Here is a 16,846-nt window from a genome sequence, read left to right on the forward strand (position 1 = left end):
GTCCTTGGGCCCTGCACCTGCATGGGAGACCAGGAGGAAGCACCTGGCTCCTGGCTTCGAACTGGCACAGCACCAGCCATAGCGGCCATTTGGGGGTGAACCAGCGGAAGGAAGACCTTTCTCTGTCTCTGTCTCTCTCTGTCTATAACTCTGTCAAATAAATTAAAAAAAAAAAAAAAAGATAGAAAGGTAACTGAGAAGTGGGTCCAAGAATTTTACAGAGTTTAGGAATATATATATATTTTAAGATTTGAAAGGTAAAGCTACAGAGAGAAGGAGAGATGGAGAGAGGTCTTCCATCTGCTGGTTCATCCCCCAGATGGCCACAACAGCCAGAACTGGGCCAATACGAAGCCAGGAGCCAGGAGCTTCTTTTCCAGGTCTCCCATGCAGGTGCAGGGGCCCAAGCACTTGGGATTGGAAGTCGAGCAGCCGGGACACAAACTGGTGCCCATATAGGACGCCAGCACCGTAGGCAGAGGCTTAGCCCACTGCGCCACGGCGCCGTCCCCAGGAATTTGTCATCACCTGGTCATCACAGGTTACATAATTCACATATCTCATCACCAAGTATGCTGTATAGCAGAAGGCTCCTCAGAGAAGGGTGCAAGGAATGAAAACCGCCTGGTCAGAGCGCACTGCACAGGCGTGGTGTGTCGTAAATCGTCATCGCTCCACCTGGGAACGGACGGGGCATGCTGGTCCTTTCTCTGCCTAGGCGGTTCCAATATTTACATTCCTCAGAATGCAACCGCGTCCCTCTCCAATGGGTCACCACTCAAATCTGTGAGACAGGCGTGCACTCAACGTCTGCTGGGCAGATCAGCTACACCAGTCACTGACCAGCCGAGTCAGAGTGAAAGCTGCAGGGTGGGAGTGTTCGGCCGGGCACTCAAGCTTCCCACGCCCCACACGGGAATGCCTGGGTTCAACACCTGACTCATTTCCTGCCTATGCAGAACCTGGACAACAGACTGACTTCCGGTTCCTGGCTTCAGCCTGGCAGGCCTTTGCTGTTGAGGCCATTTGGAGAGTGAACCAATGGACGGAGGATCTGTCTCTCCCTCCTTCTCTGCCTTTCAAATCAGTCAATCTTAAAAAACAATTGTGAGGCTGGCATTGTGGTGTAGTGGGCTAAGCCTCCACCTGCAGCACTGGCATCCCACATGGGTGCAAATTCTGGTCCCAGCTGCTCCTCTTCCCATCCAGCTCTCTGCTATGGCTGGGAAAGCAGTGGAAGATGGCCCAATTGGGCCCCTGCACTCACATGGGAGACCTGGAAGAAGCTCTTGGCTTCAGGTAGGCCTGGCTCCGGCAGTTCTGGACATTTGGGGCCAGATGGAAGACCAGCAGATGGAAGACCTTTCTGTCTCTCCCTCTCTCTGTAACTCTACCTCTCAAGTAAATAAATAAAATCTTAAAACAAAAATTAGTGGCAGCAGCATTGTGGCATAGTACGTAAATCTACTGCCTGAGATGCCAGCGTTCCATATGGGTGCTGAGTTGTGTCCTGGCTGCTCCTGCTGATCCACCTCCCTTCTAATGGCCTGGGAAAACAGCGAAAGATGGCCCAAGTGTTTGGGTCCCTGCCAATCACACAGGAGAACTGGATGAAGCTGGCCCAGCATGGCCATTGCAGACATCTGGGGGGTAAAACAGTGGATGAAGATCTCTGTCTCTCCCCCTTTCTCTGTAACTCTGACCTTCAAAATAAATAAATAAATCTTTAAAAAAATTTAGCAGTTCTTTACCTTATTTCTACATCTTTTTAGCCTTTTAGAAAGCTAGAATCCCTGAAAACTCAGGGGTAACTGAATTGTTTCTAACAGCTATTTTACACTTCCGTCAAGCATTCAGTGTCCCCTGTGATGGTGCTAAGTTGGCAGAATAAAGACCACAACTCCACACACTTTAATATCCTGATTATATAGCTCTTTGGCCACTTCACTCCAGACACACATTCAAGATAAACACATACTTACTCAACATTAACTGATGATTTATTTTTCATGTTTAAAAGGTTTCAAAATATGTATGTACAAGATAAATAAAACTACAGAGATTCACTGTACAGCAACATACATAAACATACAGGGTCTTTTATAGGATACAAAAAACGATGTCACTGAATTAAAAAAAAAAAATTCAAGAGTGGTAGGCAAATGAGACCATGTCAACAAAGACTGTATTAACTATAACTAAGAGGGACCCACACAAACCCCTAAACATCAAAGTGAAATTTCTTTTCGGTGCCTCCTAGCTGTGTGGCTTTCCTCTTCTGTGCGGGGTTGTGTACTCTGGAGTCATCGGCCTCTGGCAGATCGTCAAGCACTTCTTCCTCTTCCATCTAAGAGCAGACCAGGTAAAGGTCAGGGTCCACAAATGTCAGGATGGACAAATGGGCTGTGTCAGTTCCAGGTCCTTCTCGGCCGCAATACTGTACACTGCACTGTGCTATCATATTACCTCCAAAAGCACCTTCTCAATTTTTTTGTGTTAAAATATTTTTATTTCTTTAGGACGTGCTCATTTCCATATTCCTGCAATCTGTGTTCTGTTAAATGAGGAAATCTTACCAATTTAAGTTGGGGGAGTTTTTCCTTCTCCCAAGAATGGCCCAGAAAAAATGTCAAATTAAAAAAAATGTATTATTTCCCCCTACCCACACCCTTTCCCCTATAAATTCCTTTGTGATAAAAAAGATAACTTAGAAAAAAAAATCTGAGTCACTTCCCTTCTATCCCTGCTACCCTAAAAATTAACATACGTTTATACACAAATTCATGCATGTATACATCACTACATATAATTTACATATAACTGTAAGTTATTATAACAGATCATATATATATATAATTTAACCACATGCTGCCTGCCCTCTGGTGTCACCGGCAGACGACAGCTGTTAAGAAGAACTTACTACTGGGTACGCTGCCAGGCTATTCTGCTGAGTGACCACGAAGAAGGTTGCAACAGGAGAAGATCAACTGGTCACTCTGGGTGCAGTACAAACTGGGCCAATCTACTAAGCATCCCTTAGAATATACAGACACATACACACTTAATGAACCAATAAAGGTGGCAAACATCATACCCTCTCTGTTTGTCTCGCATGTTTCTCTGTCCACAGCCTGGCATTCTTGAGGAAGACTGGCTTGTTATATTTAAATTCTGAGGACTAAAATGGAATCAAACCAAAGAGTTAACAGAGACAAAATGAGTTGCAGTGGTAGGCCCCAGCTACCACAGCCATCGAAACGTCACACAGCAAGCACTGAGAGTGCAAAGCCAGCAGGACGCCCGCTACGAGGAAACGCAGGTACCTACAATGTCAGCCATCAGCGGGTCATCAGGGTTGGGTTCTGACATGAGCAGCTGAATAGAGGTCAGCACAGTGGCGATGTTGAGGGACGGCCTCCAGGCTCCCTGCACAGACAGATAGCAGCTCCTTCTACACTAGAATGTGACGTGCTAATTCGGACTTTACAGACGAAGAAAACACAAAGACAGAGTCAACTCCTCACCCGTTACTCACTTTTGGTGGCAATTTGAGAACATCCAGACAAATTCTCCCAGCAGAATCAATGTTTGGATGATAAATTGGAGTCAGAAATCGGATCTGAGGAGGTTCAAACGGGTACCTTTGAATGCACAGAACAGAGGGTTTTCATTATAATATTGCTCTGAACACATTTTAAATAGTTTCCTGGTCTCTCACTCACACAAACATTTATGTATGTACATAATGCTGGTGCTAATATCAAAAAATATCAGGAAGATGACCTTTAGGGGGCAAATTTCTTCTCAAATTTCTGAACACTTCCACATGTATCTCCTATGAATAAGGTCAGTCCCCTATATAACTGCAGTGCTATTACACCCTGAAAAAATTTTTAAATAATTCTTTAATATCACTAATCAAATTTCCTTAACTATCCCCTTCCCCAATTTTTTTATAGTTGGGTTTTCAAACAGACCGCATTAAGATTTACACATTGCATTTGGTTATCACATCATTGAGTGAGACACAAGCCTTGGAAAGTTCCTAGTCTATTTCCAGAACTTAGGTATGACATGACCATAAACTACCCTCTCAGTAGCCTCTCAAGTTAGTCCAGGATCTGACCCAGGCACCAGATAGCCATATTTCAACACATATTCAATTCTTCCCTTCCCCATTTTACACAAAGCTACAACTATGAACTTACTGATCAGAGCCTTAAAGGAGACCTGAATAAAAAGGGGCCTCAACACTGAAATGGAAAGGATGTGGTTGTTGCTATGGGCTTGGGGCACGAAGGGATGGGAAGTGACTGCTGAATGCGTGTGAAGTTGCAGGCTGGGAGCATCTGCAGATAGATGCTGGCGGTTCAACAATGTGAAAACATTTAATGCCACTTAAAAATGGGCAAAATGGTCAATTTTGTTATGCATATTTAACCACATTCTAAAAAGCAGGCAGCTTACACGTGACCTAGTCAATTATTTTAGAAAAGGAAATTGAACTCCAAAAAAGACAAAATAACTTGCAGAAGTCACATTAACTCCTGATAAGAACAGGATTAAAATCCAGGTCCTTTAATCCCTACACTTCAATACTCTTATATTATTCCATTTTATAATAATTATATCTTATACTATAAGTTGAAAACCAAATTCCTCTCTAACTCTGCCTTTCAAATAGATGATGTTTAAAAATAAATTAAAAATAAATTAAATTAAAAATTCAGACTAACCTCTCAGGAATAATAACTTCCAGCTTGAAAACACCTTTTTCATAAGGTGTGTTAGATCCACCTAGTATTTCTTAAAGGAGAGAAACAAGAATGAAAAAGTTAAGAGAGAATCAGATGATTTGAATTACCACACTATATGGAACAAATGAGGTCTATGATCCTAAAAGAGAAGTAAGGTCTACGACAATTATTGTCTCAGGGGCTTTAACAAGTCTTCAGGCAATGTACCATGGTGATATACCCAAAAAGTTGATGGTATCAAACAAAAGACATACAGAACATCTTTAACGTAAGTTGCAAAATGCTGGCCCCAAGACCAAACAGAACATACAGCTTTGCCTGGTTTGCAGTATTCCAGTGACTTCTGTTTCCTGAATGCTTTCACAGACGTTTGAGATGGTGATTTTTGGTTTAGCAATGCTTTAGAACTAAGGCACACTCTTGGCTACAAATAGCAAAAGATGGTATAAAAGCCAAGAAGCAAGAAATGACAAGCAGCCTCCTAGAAATGTAAACAAATTAGGGTAGAAGATGATGGGGCACTTTCATCTTACAACTACTCCCTCCTTTAGAAGAATCTAGAAATAGCTCTGCTTCAGTAGTTTTCAATGGGGCCATGACTTCCATGATACCTACGAGCTCGCAGATCATCCATCTGGTCCTTTTCTTGCCAGCACGTGATGCCTGGGGGCGGCTCTGTGGCCAACATGTGCAACTCTCTCTTCAGGCGCGAAGCCCTCTGCATGATCCCCAAGTAAACGTGAAACCACACCCAGGTCTCCACGCACACGAAGAGCTGGCTGCGGGCACTGGGGAGAAAAGAGGCAGCCATGAAACAGTAATAGTGACTGTGGAATCTTCAATTTAGTAAAGGACAAAAAAATTTAGTAAGAATGGATTCCTCTCATTAATTTCTGTTGTGACAAAGGAGTCAGTTTTTCCCAGTTCCTTTTTACAAGCTTAGCAGCTATTCCAGTTTTTAAAATAAAGAATAAAAAATGTAAGAACTTCTACAACCCAAAAATACAACATGTTTCAAATGCATGTCTGTTCAAACTAATGAATTATAAACACACACAGGGCCTGGGTCTGACATGCGCCCCACTGTACCCTCAGCATGCCTGGCACACGACGGGACTCAACAAATCCCAGCTGAGCACCTGCTCAGCACGGGCAGGAGAAGTCAACACTGATGTTCAGAAGCTGATGCGTAAACGCCGCAGGTTCCCTCCCTGTGTTGGGGATTCCCACTCCACCAGTTATTCCACCTCCCTTGAGTATTTGCAATCCCTCCTTCACCAACAAATACGCTCAGGTCTCTCTCATGTAAAATAAAAACTCACACACACGTCCACTCAACATCCTTCTCAACCCCAGGTCTCCCTCTGGCTATTACCCAAACGATTCCAAGTCGTTGGTAAAGTATTACAAATACCACCTTCCAGCTTGCGGCTTGTCTTTCCACTTTATTCAGTCACACTTTTTTTTTAAGATTTTATTTATGTATTATTATATTATTGTTATTTTATTTATTTATTTATTTATTTGCCACGCAGAGTTAGACAGTGAGAGAGAGAGACAGAAAGGTCTTCCCTCCGTTGGTTCACTCCCCTAATGGCTGCTACGGCCGGCACTGTGCCAATCCAAAGCCAGGAGCCGGGTACTTCCTCCTGGTCTCCCATGCAGGTGCAGGGACCCAAGTACTTGGGCCATCCTCCACTGCCTTCCCATGCCATAGCAGAGAGCTGGACTGGAAGAGGAGCAACCAGGACTAGAACGTGGGGGGCCAGCGCCGCAGGCAGAGGATTAGTCTAGTGAGCCGCTGCACCAGCCCCAAACTCACACTCTTAATGTTAATTTGATCAACTAAAATTTTTACATTTGTACTTTTCATGTATCAAATTTCTCATTATTCTGAAATTCAAAGATATTTTCCTACTGGATTATCCTTCAAATTCTTTCTTTCCCCTTGAACAGAATTTGATTTTATTTAAAAAAAAAAAAAAGATTATTTTATTTGAAAGGCAAAGTTACAGAGAGGGAGAGAGCTCTTCCATCCACTGGTTCACTCCCCAAATGGCTGCAATGGCCAGAGCTGGGCTAATCTGAAGCCAGGAGTCTCTTCTGGGTCTCCCACGTGGGTGCATTAGTAGGGAGTTGGAAATGAGGCAGCTGGGACTTGAACAGGCGCCCATAGGGGTTGCTGGCACTGCAGGCAGTGGCTTTACCCACTATGCCACAGGGCTGGCCCCTTGATTTTACTTTTTAAATTGACACATCATAATTGTAGCTATTCATGGGGTGCAGTGTGATATGCTGACACATGTATACAATCATGTATCATGATTACAAATCAGTATCATGTGTACAAATCAAGGTGATTATCATCTCAAACATGTACCATTTCTCTGAGGTGAGAACATTCAAAATCCTCCCTTCTAGCTACTTTGAAATATATATTGTGTTTTTTAAAAAAGGTTTTATTTGGGACCCAGCGTTGTAGTACAGTGGGTAAAGCTGCCACCTGCAGTGCCAGCATACCCCATGGGCACTGGTGCGTGTCCTGGTTGCTCCGCTCCTGATCCGGCTCCCTGCTAATGGCCTAGGAAAAGCCGGGGAAGATGGCTCAGGTCCTGGGGCCCCTGCACCCACATGGGAGACCAGAAAAGAGGCTCCTGGCTTCGGATCGGTCCAGCTCCAGCCGTTGCGGCCAACTGGGGAGTGAACCATCAGATGGAAGACCTCTCCTCTCCCTGCCTCTCCTTCTCTCTCTGTGTAACTCTGACTTTCAAATAAATAAATAAATCTTTTTTAAAAATATGTAGCAAGTAAAAAGTCTAAGATGGGTTCTTAACCAAAAAATTTAAGTTTAAGATACCCTAAGGATTGAAATAGTGAATTTCTTTTAATACTTAAACCTGGGAATAAAATCACATATATTTCATGTAGATACAGGAAAGGGTGATGTGTGATATTATTTCACTGGCTACTCCAATCAATACAAAAATTATTCATCAAAAATAGTAACTTTTCTGAGATACACTAGTAAAAAAAAAAAGACAGCATTTTTATAATAACTACATAAATGACCTAAAATCTATAATGCTGCACTTTCAGCAACATTAAAGATGTCAAGGGGTCATGGACACTTTCAAACTATTTCAAATATATATTCAAATATATTTTCAGAGGAAAAATAAATGCTACAATACATCCGGTGGTCCAAAGACCTCAAGCCACAGACCTACTAAATAGCAAAGCTCCGTTATACTATACATCATCAATAAGTCACATTTTGTTCCAGTAGAAAGTTTTTTGATGGCAAGTTCCTATTTTCCTTCTTTGATTAGGTAAGTGCCTGGCTTAATAAAAAACTGTTATAAATGGTGAGAAATCAGGTGGAGTCATCACACAAAAGGCCTCATCTGGACACGCAGTCTTGGCATAGTCACATTTCCGGATCTGGTACTCAGCAGGAAAGCTAAATTCCACTGGGTTTGGATGTACCGGTTTTTACTGTACTCACTCATAAAGACTTAAACTAACCACAGGCCAGTTAGCTTGTAAAAGCTACAGTAAGGGCCGGCGCCGTGGCTCAACAGGCTAATCCTCCGCTTTGCGGCGCCGGCACACCGGGTTCTAGTCCCGGTCGGGGCGCCGGATTCTGTCCCGGTTGCCCCTCTTCCAGGCCAGCTCTCTGCTATGGCCCGGGAAGGCAGTGGAGGATGGCCCAGGTCCTTGGGCCCTGCACCTGCATAGGAGACCAGGAGAAGCACCTGGCTCCTGGCTTCGAATCAGCGAGATGCGCTGGCCGCAGCGGCCATTGAAGGGTGAACCAACGGCAAAAGGAAGCCCTTTCTCTCTGTCTCTCTCTCTCACTATCCACTCTGCCTGTCAAAAAAAAAAAAAAAAAAAAAAGCTACAGTAAGAACTTTCATTCCTCACATTCTCCAAGTTATTTCTGTTTGGGAAACTAACTATAACCAGATTACCTGGGGAGTAGACTGCGGAGTTAGCCCTTGGGAGCAATCTGTGATAACCACCTACTGGGACGCCTCTTCCTTATCACAGGAACGTCCAAAGAACTCTAAATCTGAGCACTGGCTGAGTCAGGACCCTCTTCTTTAATCAACTTAGCAAAGACGAATTTTAGTCCGTTGGCTTTCTCTCTTTTTTTTTTTTTTTTTTTTAAATCTCGGGGCATGATGCTCCCCCACAACCAAGGTTCTTTCAGAAATAAACAGAACCGATGCTGTAAGCCAGCTCCCAGACTAAGTAGAATCAGTAACACGACCTCCTTCACGTTAATACTCTTCAGACTTTTCCCAAATGTCCCCTCCTGGGGCGAGTTACCAGATGACCCACCTCGCGGGCTTCTCGTAAGCCATTGCCGAGAAGATAAAACCAAGTCACGGCGGCGGGCCTCGGTGCCGAGCGTCCCAGTCCGCAGCCTCGGGCTTCCGCCACGCTGCCCGTGTCCCCTGGTCCCCACACCTGCCGAACGGCCACCCGCGCCCGCGTTCTCACCGGCCTCGGACAGCGGCCCCCCTCGGGGCGACCTGTGAGGACCGAGCCCCAGCCTCTTCCAGGCCTCGGGTCCCCAGACCTGGGGGAAGTCTGCAAAGTTCCCACGCGCCCACTGCCCCGGAGCCTCAGCCCGACAGCGGCGAGCGGAGGAGAGCAAAAGTCCCGCGTGGGCCCCAAACAGGACTCCTTCCCGCCACGACCCACTGCGACAGTGATGCGGCAACCCGGAGAATTCCCCACAGCGACCCACCTGAACGCCGCAGCGCGACCACTAACCGGGTTCTGGCGTCGGCGCGGGAACAGACGGTTGGCGTAGCTCCGCCTCCGGCCAGGCGAGGGCTGTGATTGGTCCGCAGCAAGCCCACGAGCGGAACGCAGCCGCCTATTGGCCAGCGCTCGGAGAGCGCGGCCGCGCACGCTGTATTCGAATGGGAGCGCGCGCCAGCCGCGGGCTGCTCCGTGCGGCCCGGCCCTCAGACCGCGTCTCTCACCGGGCTGGGGCGACCGTGTCAGCGCGAGGTCGGAGCTGGAACTCACCTCACAGGAGGAGCAATGAGAGGAACCGGAAAAAACTTAATCTGGAGGAGGGAGCATCTGATTGCTGTCTTCATTCATTTTACATAATTTGCTCGTGGAAGAGTTTTATTGCTGCAGCAGATCAAAGGATGAAAGTTAAAGGGTTGAGAACTTTCTCTCAAACTTTAAGAGCTCCTGGGGCTGGCGTTGTGTTCTAGCGGGTTAAGCCTCCTCCTGCGATGCCGGCATCCCACATGGACCCGGCTGCCCCACTTCATCACAGCAGGCAACCTGGGAAGTACTGAGTTCTGTCATGGTGGAAGAATTCAAGTCCAAAGTCAGCAATCATCGGTCAGGAAGAGTGCGTAGCGATCCTTGCCCTGGGCGCAAGTTCGGAAGAGCGGATTTTGAAGCCATCCAGAGCGTGTGGCGTTTCCTGGCCCGGGAGGTACCTCTATCGCTGAGCCGACCTGGACTTAGAGCCGAGCCGCCACCTGCGCGCTTGGCCGCACCCTTCAAGTCCCCGCTGCTCTGCCTCCATCCAGCTCCTCCCGCTGACGCCCCTGTGCAGGCAGCAGCGGAGGGGCCAAGTGCCCGGGCCCCTGCCACCCGCGGGAGAGACCCCGATGGAGCTCCTGGCTCCTGGCCTCAGGCTGGACAAGCCCTGGCTGTTGCAGCCGTGTGGGGAGTGAAACAGTGAAAGGAAGATCGTTCTCCATGTGTCTCTTCCCCTGCCTGTCACTCTGCCTCTTAAATAAATTTAAAAAAAAAAAAAAAAAAAGGCTCCCGGCTGACTCGGATCTAAGGGACAGCGCTGGAACTTGATAGCTTTTGGGAAGAGAAAGAAAGACCACCCCCATCTCCCTTTCTCAGCCCCGTGTGTGGCACAGAGGAGCTCAGCCTTAACTTGCGAACCAGTGCAGCAGTGATTTCTACATTGAGTTAAGTGGAAACCGCTTCCCCACGACTGGGCAGGCGCGTTCTCAACATCCGTACATCCCCTGAGACTCCTTCTACCTGGGGCTCCTCGTCTTAGCTGGAGGGTAGACCCTCTGTGAATCACTGCGAAACACAAGCAATCCTGTCGCTACCCAGTCTAATTTCCTGTTAGCTGTGGGGCTTTGCATTTACCGTTGGCATTTCCTCATTGCGGTGAGATCATTTCTGTCACCATTCAGGAGTCACCGCTGATTTCACTCCTGCTGCTTGTGTTTGCAGCCTTTCACTTAGTTTCACTTTTATTTTCACTGTATTTCCTTATTTCCTTCCTTCTCCAGCTATAACTCTCTGTTATAGTTCAGTCTTTAAGAAATACTCACAATTTTGGCAATGGAAAAGAAATGCAAAGGAAAGGGATATGGCAGGTGGGGGTAAAAAGGCAGGATGGGGACGGAAGAAAGACCTCATGGATTACGTGTGCACTGTCCATTTTCCCACCAGGGGGAGATATGTTAACTGGAAGGCACACAGGCCAGGCTGAAAGATTTTCTTTTCTTTCTTTCTTTCTTTCTTTCTTTCTTTCTTTCTTTCTTTCTTTCTTTCTTTCTTTCTTTCCTTCCTTCCTTCCTTCCTTCCTTCCTTCCTTCCTTCCTTCCTTCTTTCTTTCTTTCTTTCTTTCTTTCTTTTTTCTTAAGATTTATTTATTTATTTGAAAGGCAGAGTTACAGAGAGGCAGAGAGAGAGGTCTTCCATCCATTGGTTCACTCCCTAGATGGCCATAACAGCCAGAGCTGAGCCAATCTGAAGCCAAGAGCCAGATTCTTCTGGGTCTCCCACGCAGGTGCAGGGCCCCAGGGAGTTGGGCCATCTTCTACTGCTTCCCCAGGCCATATCAGAGAGCTGGATCGGAAGTAGGGCAGCCAGGACTTGAACCAGAGCGCTCATATAGGATGCCTGTACTGCAGGCGGTGGCTTTACCTGCTGCCCCACAACGCTGGCTCCAAAAGATTTTCAAAAACTGTCAAAAGATGTCACTGGTTTTAAAGATGGAGTATTCTAATTTTTTTAAAATTTTTTTTAAAAAAAAGATTATTTATTTGAAAGTCAGAGTTACACAGAGAGAGGAGAGGCAGAGACAGAGAGAGAGAGAGAGAGAGAGAGAGAGAGGTCTTCCATCCTCTGGTTTACTCCCCAATTGGCTGCAATGGCTGAAGCTGTGCTGGTCTGAAGCCAGGAGCCAGGAGCTTCTTCTGGGTCTCCCACGCGGGTGCAGGGGCCCAAGGATTTGAGCCATCTATCACTGCTTTCCCAGGCCATAGCAGAGAGGTGGATCAGAACTGGAGCAGCCAGGTCTCAAACTGGCACCCATAAAGGATGCCGGCGCTTCAGGCCAGGGCGTTAGCCCACTGTGCCACAGTGCCAGCCTCTCTAATTTATTTTTTAAAGTGTAGGTATGAACAATTGTTTTATAAATCCTCTTCACTTTATACAGGAACATATCATAGCTGGCTCAGTACATTTAAAAATACAAAATTTATTTATACACAAGATTTTCAGGACTTGTATGTGGAAATATATTTTCTTTAGAGTATTTATGTAGGAGATTTAAAGTATTTAATAAGAAGATTGTATAAGTTTGTTCTTGGAGAGCTCTGGTTAGAAGATGTTTTAGAAAAACACTAATAAGATTTTAATTTTGAAAAAATTCAAGTTATTATAGGTAGATTAATGTTTTTGTGCATTTTTTGCTAAGTCAGTTACATTGATTCGATCATAATCATTACTACATTCAGAAATCACCAAGCTAGAAGATACATTCCTTTCTCTCCAGGTAGTTATACACTTAAATTACTCAAGTAATTTAGTTACTTATATTTTTATGTCAAATATCCAAAGAAGGTATTGCACTGTAACATCACAAAAAAAAAAAAAAAAAAAAAAAAAAAGAAAGGGGCCGGCGCTGTGGTGCAGCGGTTAACGCCCTGGCCTGAAGCACCAGCATCCTTTATGGGGGCCGGTTCCAGTCCAGGCTGCTCCATTTCCGATCCAGCTCTCTGTTATGGCTTGGGAAAGCAGTAGAAGATGGCTCAAGTGCTTGGGCCCCTGCACCTGTGTGGGAGACCCAGAAGAAGCTCCTGGCTCCTGGCTTCAGATCGGCGCAGCTCCAGCCGTTGCAGCCATTGGGGAATGAACAGGAGGATGGAAGACCTCTCTCTCTGTCTCTGCCTCTCCTATCTCTGTGTAACTCTGACTTTCAAATAAATAAATAAATCTAAAAAAAAAAAAAAAGAAGGAGAAGGAAGAGGGAAAAGAGGAGGAGGAGAAGAGAAGCAAATGAAATCAGTACAGATCAGTACAGTGAGGAAGTACTTCCTGCTCCCTGGACATTCCTGGTAGTGAGGTGGATTTCTTGCTGAAACTTAAGCTCAAGCCTCTTGGGAAAGTAGGACTTGGCTAATTTTAGCCTATTTATACAACTGGAGCCAGATATTTCTTGTTCCTGAATGTAAAAAAAAAAAAAAAATACAGCCAAAAGAAACAATGCTATCGATCCCTGAAATGTTTACCCCAGTATCAGAAGTGTTTCAGTATAATAGGAATCACATATGTTATATATTTGAGCAGCTATTTGTACCAGAAACATAACACTAAACTAGTGCCCAAGGATTTTCAAGAGGGGTAAGCTTGTAGCTAAGTATTTACTCCTATTTGATTAATATCAATTTCTTTTTAAGAAAATTTATTTTATTTATTTGAAAGACAGAGTGACAGAGAGACAGAGGAAGACAGAGATCCTTCATCCACTGGTTCACTCCCCAAATGGCCACAACAGCCATGGTTTGGCCATGCTGAACCCAGGAGCCCAGGATTCCATCCGGGTCTCCGACGTGAGTGGCAGGACCCAAGTGCTTGGACCGTTGTTATCCACTGCATTCCCGGGCACATCAGCAGGGAGCTGGCTCAGAAGCACATGGGATGCCCTCGTTGTAAGCAGCAGCTTAACTCGTGGTGCTACAATGATGACTCCAATATCAATTTCTCTTTTATTCCTTAGAAACTCTATTTGGGAGCTTGTGGAATTTTAAATATCAGTAAGAGACTGAGATGGAATACAAAGAGTTCCCTGTTGACAACTACAAAGTAAATCTCGCAAAGATTTTTAATTACAATAAATGATAAGACAGGCTGTTTTAGGTTAACTGTATATGAACACATATAATAAGTAAAACAAGGTTGTATAATGTATTGTTGACTTTTATGCACATTGTTATTCACAAAGATGCTGAAAGACTTACTTAGTATTTATTATAAGGTATTTAAGAATACCCAACCAAACCTTGTGGTGGACACACTTATTACACATGATAATATTTTGAATTGATATGTCACTTTTCATTTGAGGCTCTCAAGTCACTGATTTGCTTATTTCTTCAGTGCATGATTTCCAGTTCACTTCGGGGGAAACTGAGGAACAGGCAAAGGTTTACATGACAGAATATATTAAAGTGTCCTTTTATAATGCCCTAATCATTTGTGCAAGTTATTTTTTTAAAGATTTTATTTATTTATTTTAAAGGTAGAATTACAGACAGTGAGAGGGAGAGACAGAGAGAGAGGTCTTCCATTTACTGGTTTACACCCCAAATGACTGAAATGGCTGGAGCTGGACCAATCCAAAGTCAGGAGCCAGGAGCTTCTTCCGGGTCTCCCATGCGGGTGCAGGGGCCCAAGGACCTGGGCCATCTTCTACTGCTATCCCAGGCCACAGCAGAGAGCTGGATTGAAGTGGAGCAGCCGGGTTTCGAACCTGCGTCCTTATGGGATGTTGGCACTGTAGGTGGCGGCTTCACCAGCTACTCCACAACTCTGGCGCCAGGAATATTTAAGAATCTAATACTTGCATATATTCTCATTCATTAGTAATAGTGCATTTAATTCTGTTTTGTCCAGGGCTGAGGGTCTGTAGGGTATAGTTATTAAATCAGTCAGAAGGACATAGACTTTATAACCAAGTTCATGCTGAATATGAAAACGTCCCACTTACTGCCTTAAGAGAGGTTTAGTATGTTCCATATTATCTTTCTGAAGCTTTGGGGGGAAAATCACGAAGATCAAACATTCATTCTGTCTTACAATAATTTAAGATCGATGACAAGCGTCGGGGAGGAGGAGGAAGAAAGGAGAATCAACACTTATGAGCAGACACGTGCTAGGCCTCCGGCAGGCGTGACCACACCTGACCCGCACCGACCCTATCAGCTGTTGATTCCCACACAGGGATCGGCTCCAAGTCCGTGGGCGTGGCTTCCATCGAATTCGGAGCTTCAGCGCTCTCCACTACCCCGGGCGTGGAGAAAGTGTCCTGTGGGCTACAACACGCAGTCCTGAAGGTACCACTCACTGGTACATTTTCTGTGACGTCAACGTGTCCACGCACGGACACGGACCCTAAGGGCACTTTCCTGCTCATTCTCCCCACTAGAAAACGAAGATCATGTCGGCCACCTTTCCACCCCAGAGGTGCGATGTGATCTTTGGGCAGCTCGGATTAGTTGGCAGTCACGGCGAGAATAAACTACGACTCCCAAAATGCCCAGAGGAAGAGGCTGACAGGGGGTTGGAGAGGCAGTCCCAGCTTTGGGGCAAAGGTGACCCCGCGGGCTCCAGCGGCGGAGGACCGAGCAGCGGGTTCTGCCTCTCTTATGCGGAATCCTGGGATTTGTAGTTCACTTACGGCCACGGCGTGCCCTTAGGGCAGGAAAAATTACTACAAGTCCCGTGAGGACCCGGGGCCCGGGCAGCGCCTGCGTAGTGAAGCCAAAGGAGCGCGCGGGCGGTGCTAGCGGCGGGAGGAGTAAAGATGGCGGCGCGGCGGTCTCCGCCTTCTGCTCCTGGCTGAAGCGCTGTGAGGGAGGCGGGCAGCGGCACCCCGAGCCGCTACTGCAATCCAGTGGTGATATAGTTTCGGCAGCTGCCGAGGCCGGAGCCATGGCGGAGCTGGAGCACCTGGGCGGGAAGCGGGCAGAGTCGGCGCGAATGCGGCGCGCTGAGCAGCTGCGGCGCTGGCGGGGCTCGCTGACAGAGCAGGAGCCCGCGGAGCGGCGAGGCGCGGGGCGACAGCAGCCGACGCGGCGCGGGAGCCCCAGGGTCCGCTTCGAGGACGGCGCGGTCTTCCTGGCCGCCTGCTCTAGCGGGGACACCGACGAGGTGAAGAAGCTCCTGGCCCGAGGAGCCGACATCAACACGGTCAACGTGGACGGCTTGACAGCCCTGCACCAGGTAACTCCCCGGCCGGTCTCCCCGGCGTCCGGCCCCCCGCGAGCCGCCCCGTGTGCCCGCCGAGCCCTGGCGCTCGGGCACAGCCTCTCTGGGCCACCTGCCCCCGCGGGGGTCGCCCCGACGCCCGGTCAGCGTTTGTATTTCCCTCCACCTGCTGGGGCTGTCATGGTTCCTGGGGATCGGGACCCGGTGTTATCCCTATCGATTAGCCGCCCGGTCCGTGTGCCCTGCCCCGCGGCGCTCGTGGGCACAGCCCTGTGTCCTTGCAGAAGATTCAGGTCTCTGCCCGCGTGGCCCCATTCAAGAACAGCTTAGATTCCTCAGTACGTGTGTGCCCTGGCGAGGCACGCGGGTCTCGGGGAGCTCCCGGGACGCCCCTGACCTCCTTGTTAGGGTGTCTTATTTTCTTTCCAACAGTGCCACCGGCTACGTAAGGGCTTCCCATGAGATCTGGGCTACGAAGTCCCTTCCGGCTGTCCGATACCTATGGACTAGGCGTTCTGTTTTTCATGTGTATAGCTTATAGTAGATGGATTGAGGATGACCTGACAGTTCCATGCTTGAAAATAACACCTTCGCTTTCGTCTTATGCAACAATATTCTGTATATTCCGACTGCCCTAGCTAACTCCGCCCTCTCTCCCCAGTTGAACTTCATCAGTTATTTTGGTGAGCTGAGAGCTGGGCACCTACTCTTAAGTCTTCCTTAGTTTTTCTTCTGTCTGGGCAAAGGGAATGCCCAAGTATCCACTTGTAAATAATTAACTTTGTCAGACTGCGCTTCTGTTCAGCCAATAGCTTAAAATCCCTCCTCATTTTGTTTCCATCCATCTCTTTCAAGGTGGAAGA

The 16,846-nt window shown here is 46.8% G+C and overlaps 2 protein-coding genes across 11 annotated transcripts in view; one reads left to right on the forward strand and one right to left on the reverse strand.

The window, feature by feature from the left end:
* Positions 1-2,003: 2,003 nt before the first annotated feature.
* UBE2T (ubiquitin conjugating enzyme E2 T) lies at positions 2,004-9,575 on the reverse strand. Of its 3 annotated transcripts, none has more exons than XM_062211253.1 (7): positions 9,102-9,178; positions 5,373-5,545; positions 4,737-4,806; positions 3,536-3,641; positions 3,328-3,426; positions 3,095-3,178; positions 2,004-2,347 (listed from the first exon to the last, which is right to left on the reverse strand). In XM_062211253.1, exons 1-7 carry the CDS (start codon positions 9,122-9,124, stop codon positions 2,222-2,224), a joined length of 681 nt encoding a protein of 226 aa, XP_062067237.1. In that variant the 5' UTR covers positions 9,125-9,178; the 3' UTR covers positions 2,004-2,221. The 3 variants fall into 3 exon arrangements, with proteins under 3 accessions (XP_062067237.1, XP_062067239.1, XP_062067238.1); XM_062211254.1 differs by lacking the exon at positions 9,102-9,178 and adding an exon at positions 9,514-9,575 and having other exon boundaries at positions 2,006-2,347; XM_062211255.1 differs by lacking the exon at positions 9,102-9,178 and having other exon boundaries at positions 2,005-2,347; positions 5,369-5,485.
* Positions 9,576-15,572: 5,997 nt separating this feature from the next.
* The window catches only part of PPP1R12B (protein phosphatase 1 regulatory subunit 12B), a 218,667-nt gene continuing 217,393 nt past the window's right edge, over positions 15,573-16,846 (forward strand). For all 8 annotated transcript variants that reach the window (XM_062211596.1, XM_062211597.1, XM_062211598.1 and 5 more), the window contains exon 1: positions 15,573-15,998. In XM_062211596.1, coding sequence (XP_062067580.1) covers positions 15,708-15,998 — 291 coding nt within the window. In that variant the 5' untranslated portion in view covers positions 15,573-15,707. The remainder of the gene's footprint in view (positions 15,999-16,846) is intronic.

This window comes from Lepus europaeus, chromosome 14, assembly GCF_033115175.1.
Source record: "Lepus europaeus isolate LE1 chromosome 14, mLepTim1.pri, whole genome shotgun sequence".
Taxonomy (NCBI): Eukaryota; Metazoa; Chordata; class Mammalia; order Lagomorpha; family Leporidae; genus Lepus; species Lepus europaeus.

Bases quoted from the DNA above. Each gene is read 5' to 3' on its own strand.
- UBE2T (XM_062211253.1), bottom strand. From the start codon at position 9,124: ATGGCTTACGAGAAGCCCGCGAG. The intron at 4,807-5,372 runs GTAGGTATCATG...CTCTCCTTTAAG, and splicing joins GATGGATGATCTGCGAGCTC to AAATACTAGGTGGATCTAAC. The intron at 2,348-3,094 runs GTATGATGTTTG...GTCTGCTCTTAG, and splicing joins ATGCGAGACAAACAGAGAGG to ATGGAAGAGGAAGAAGTGCT.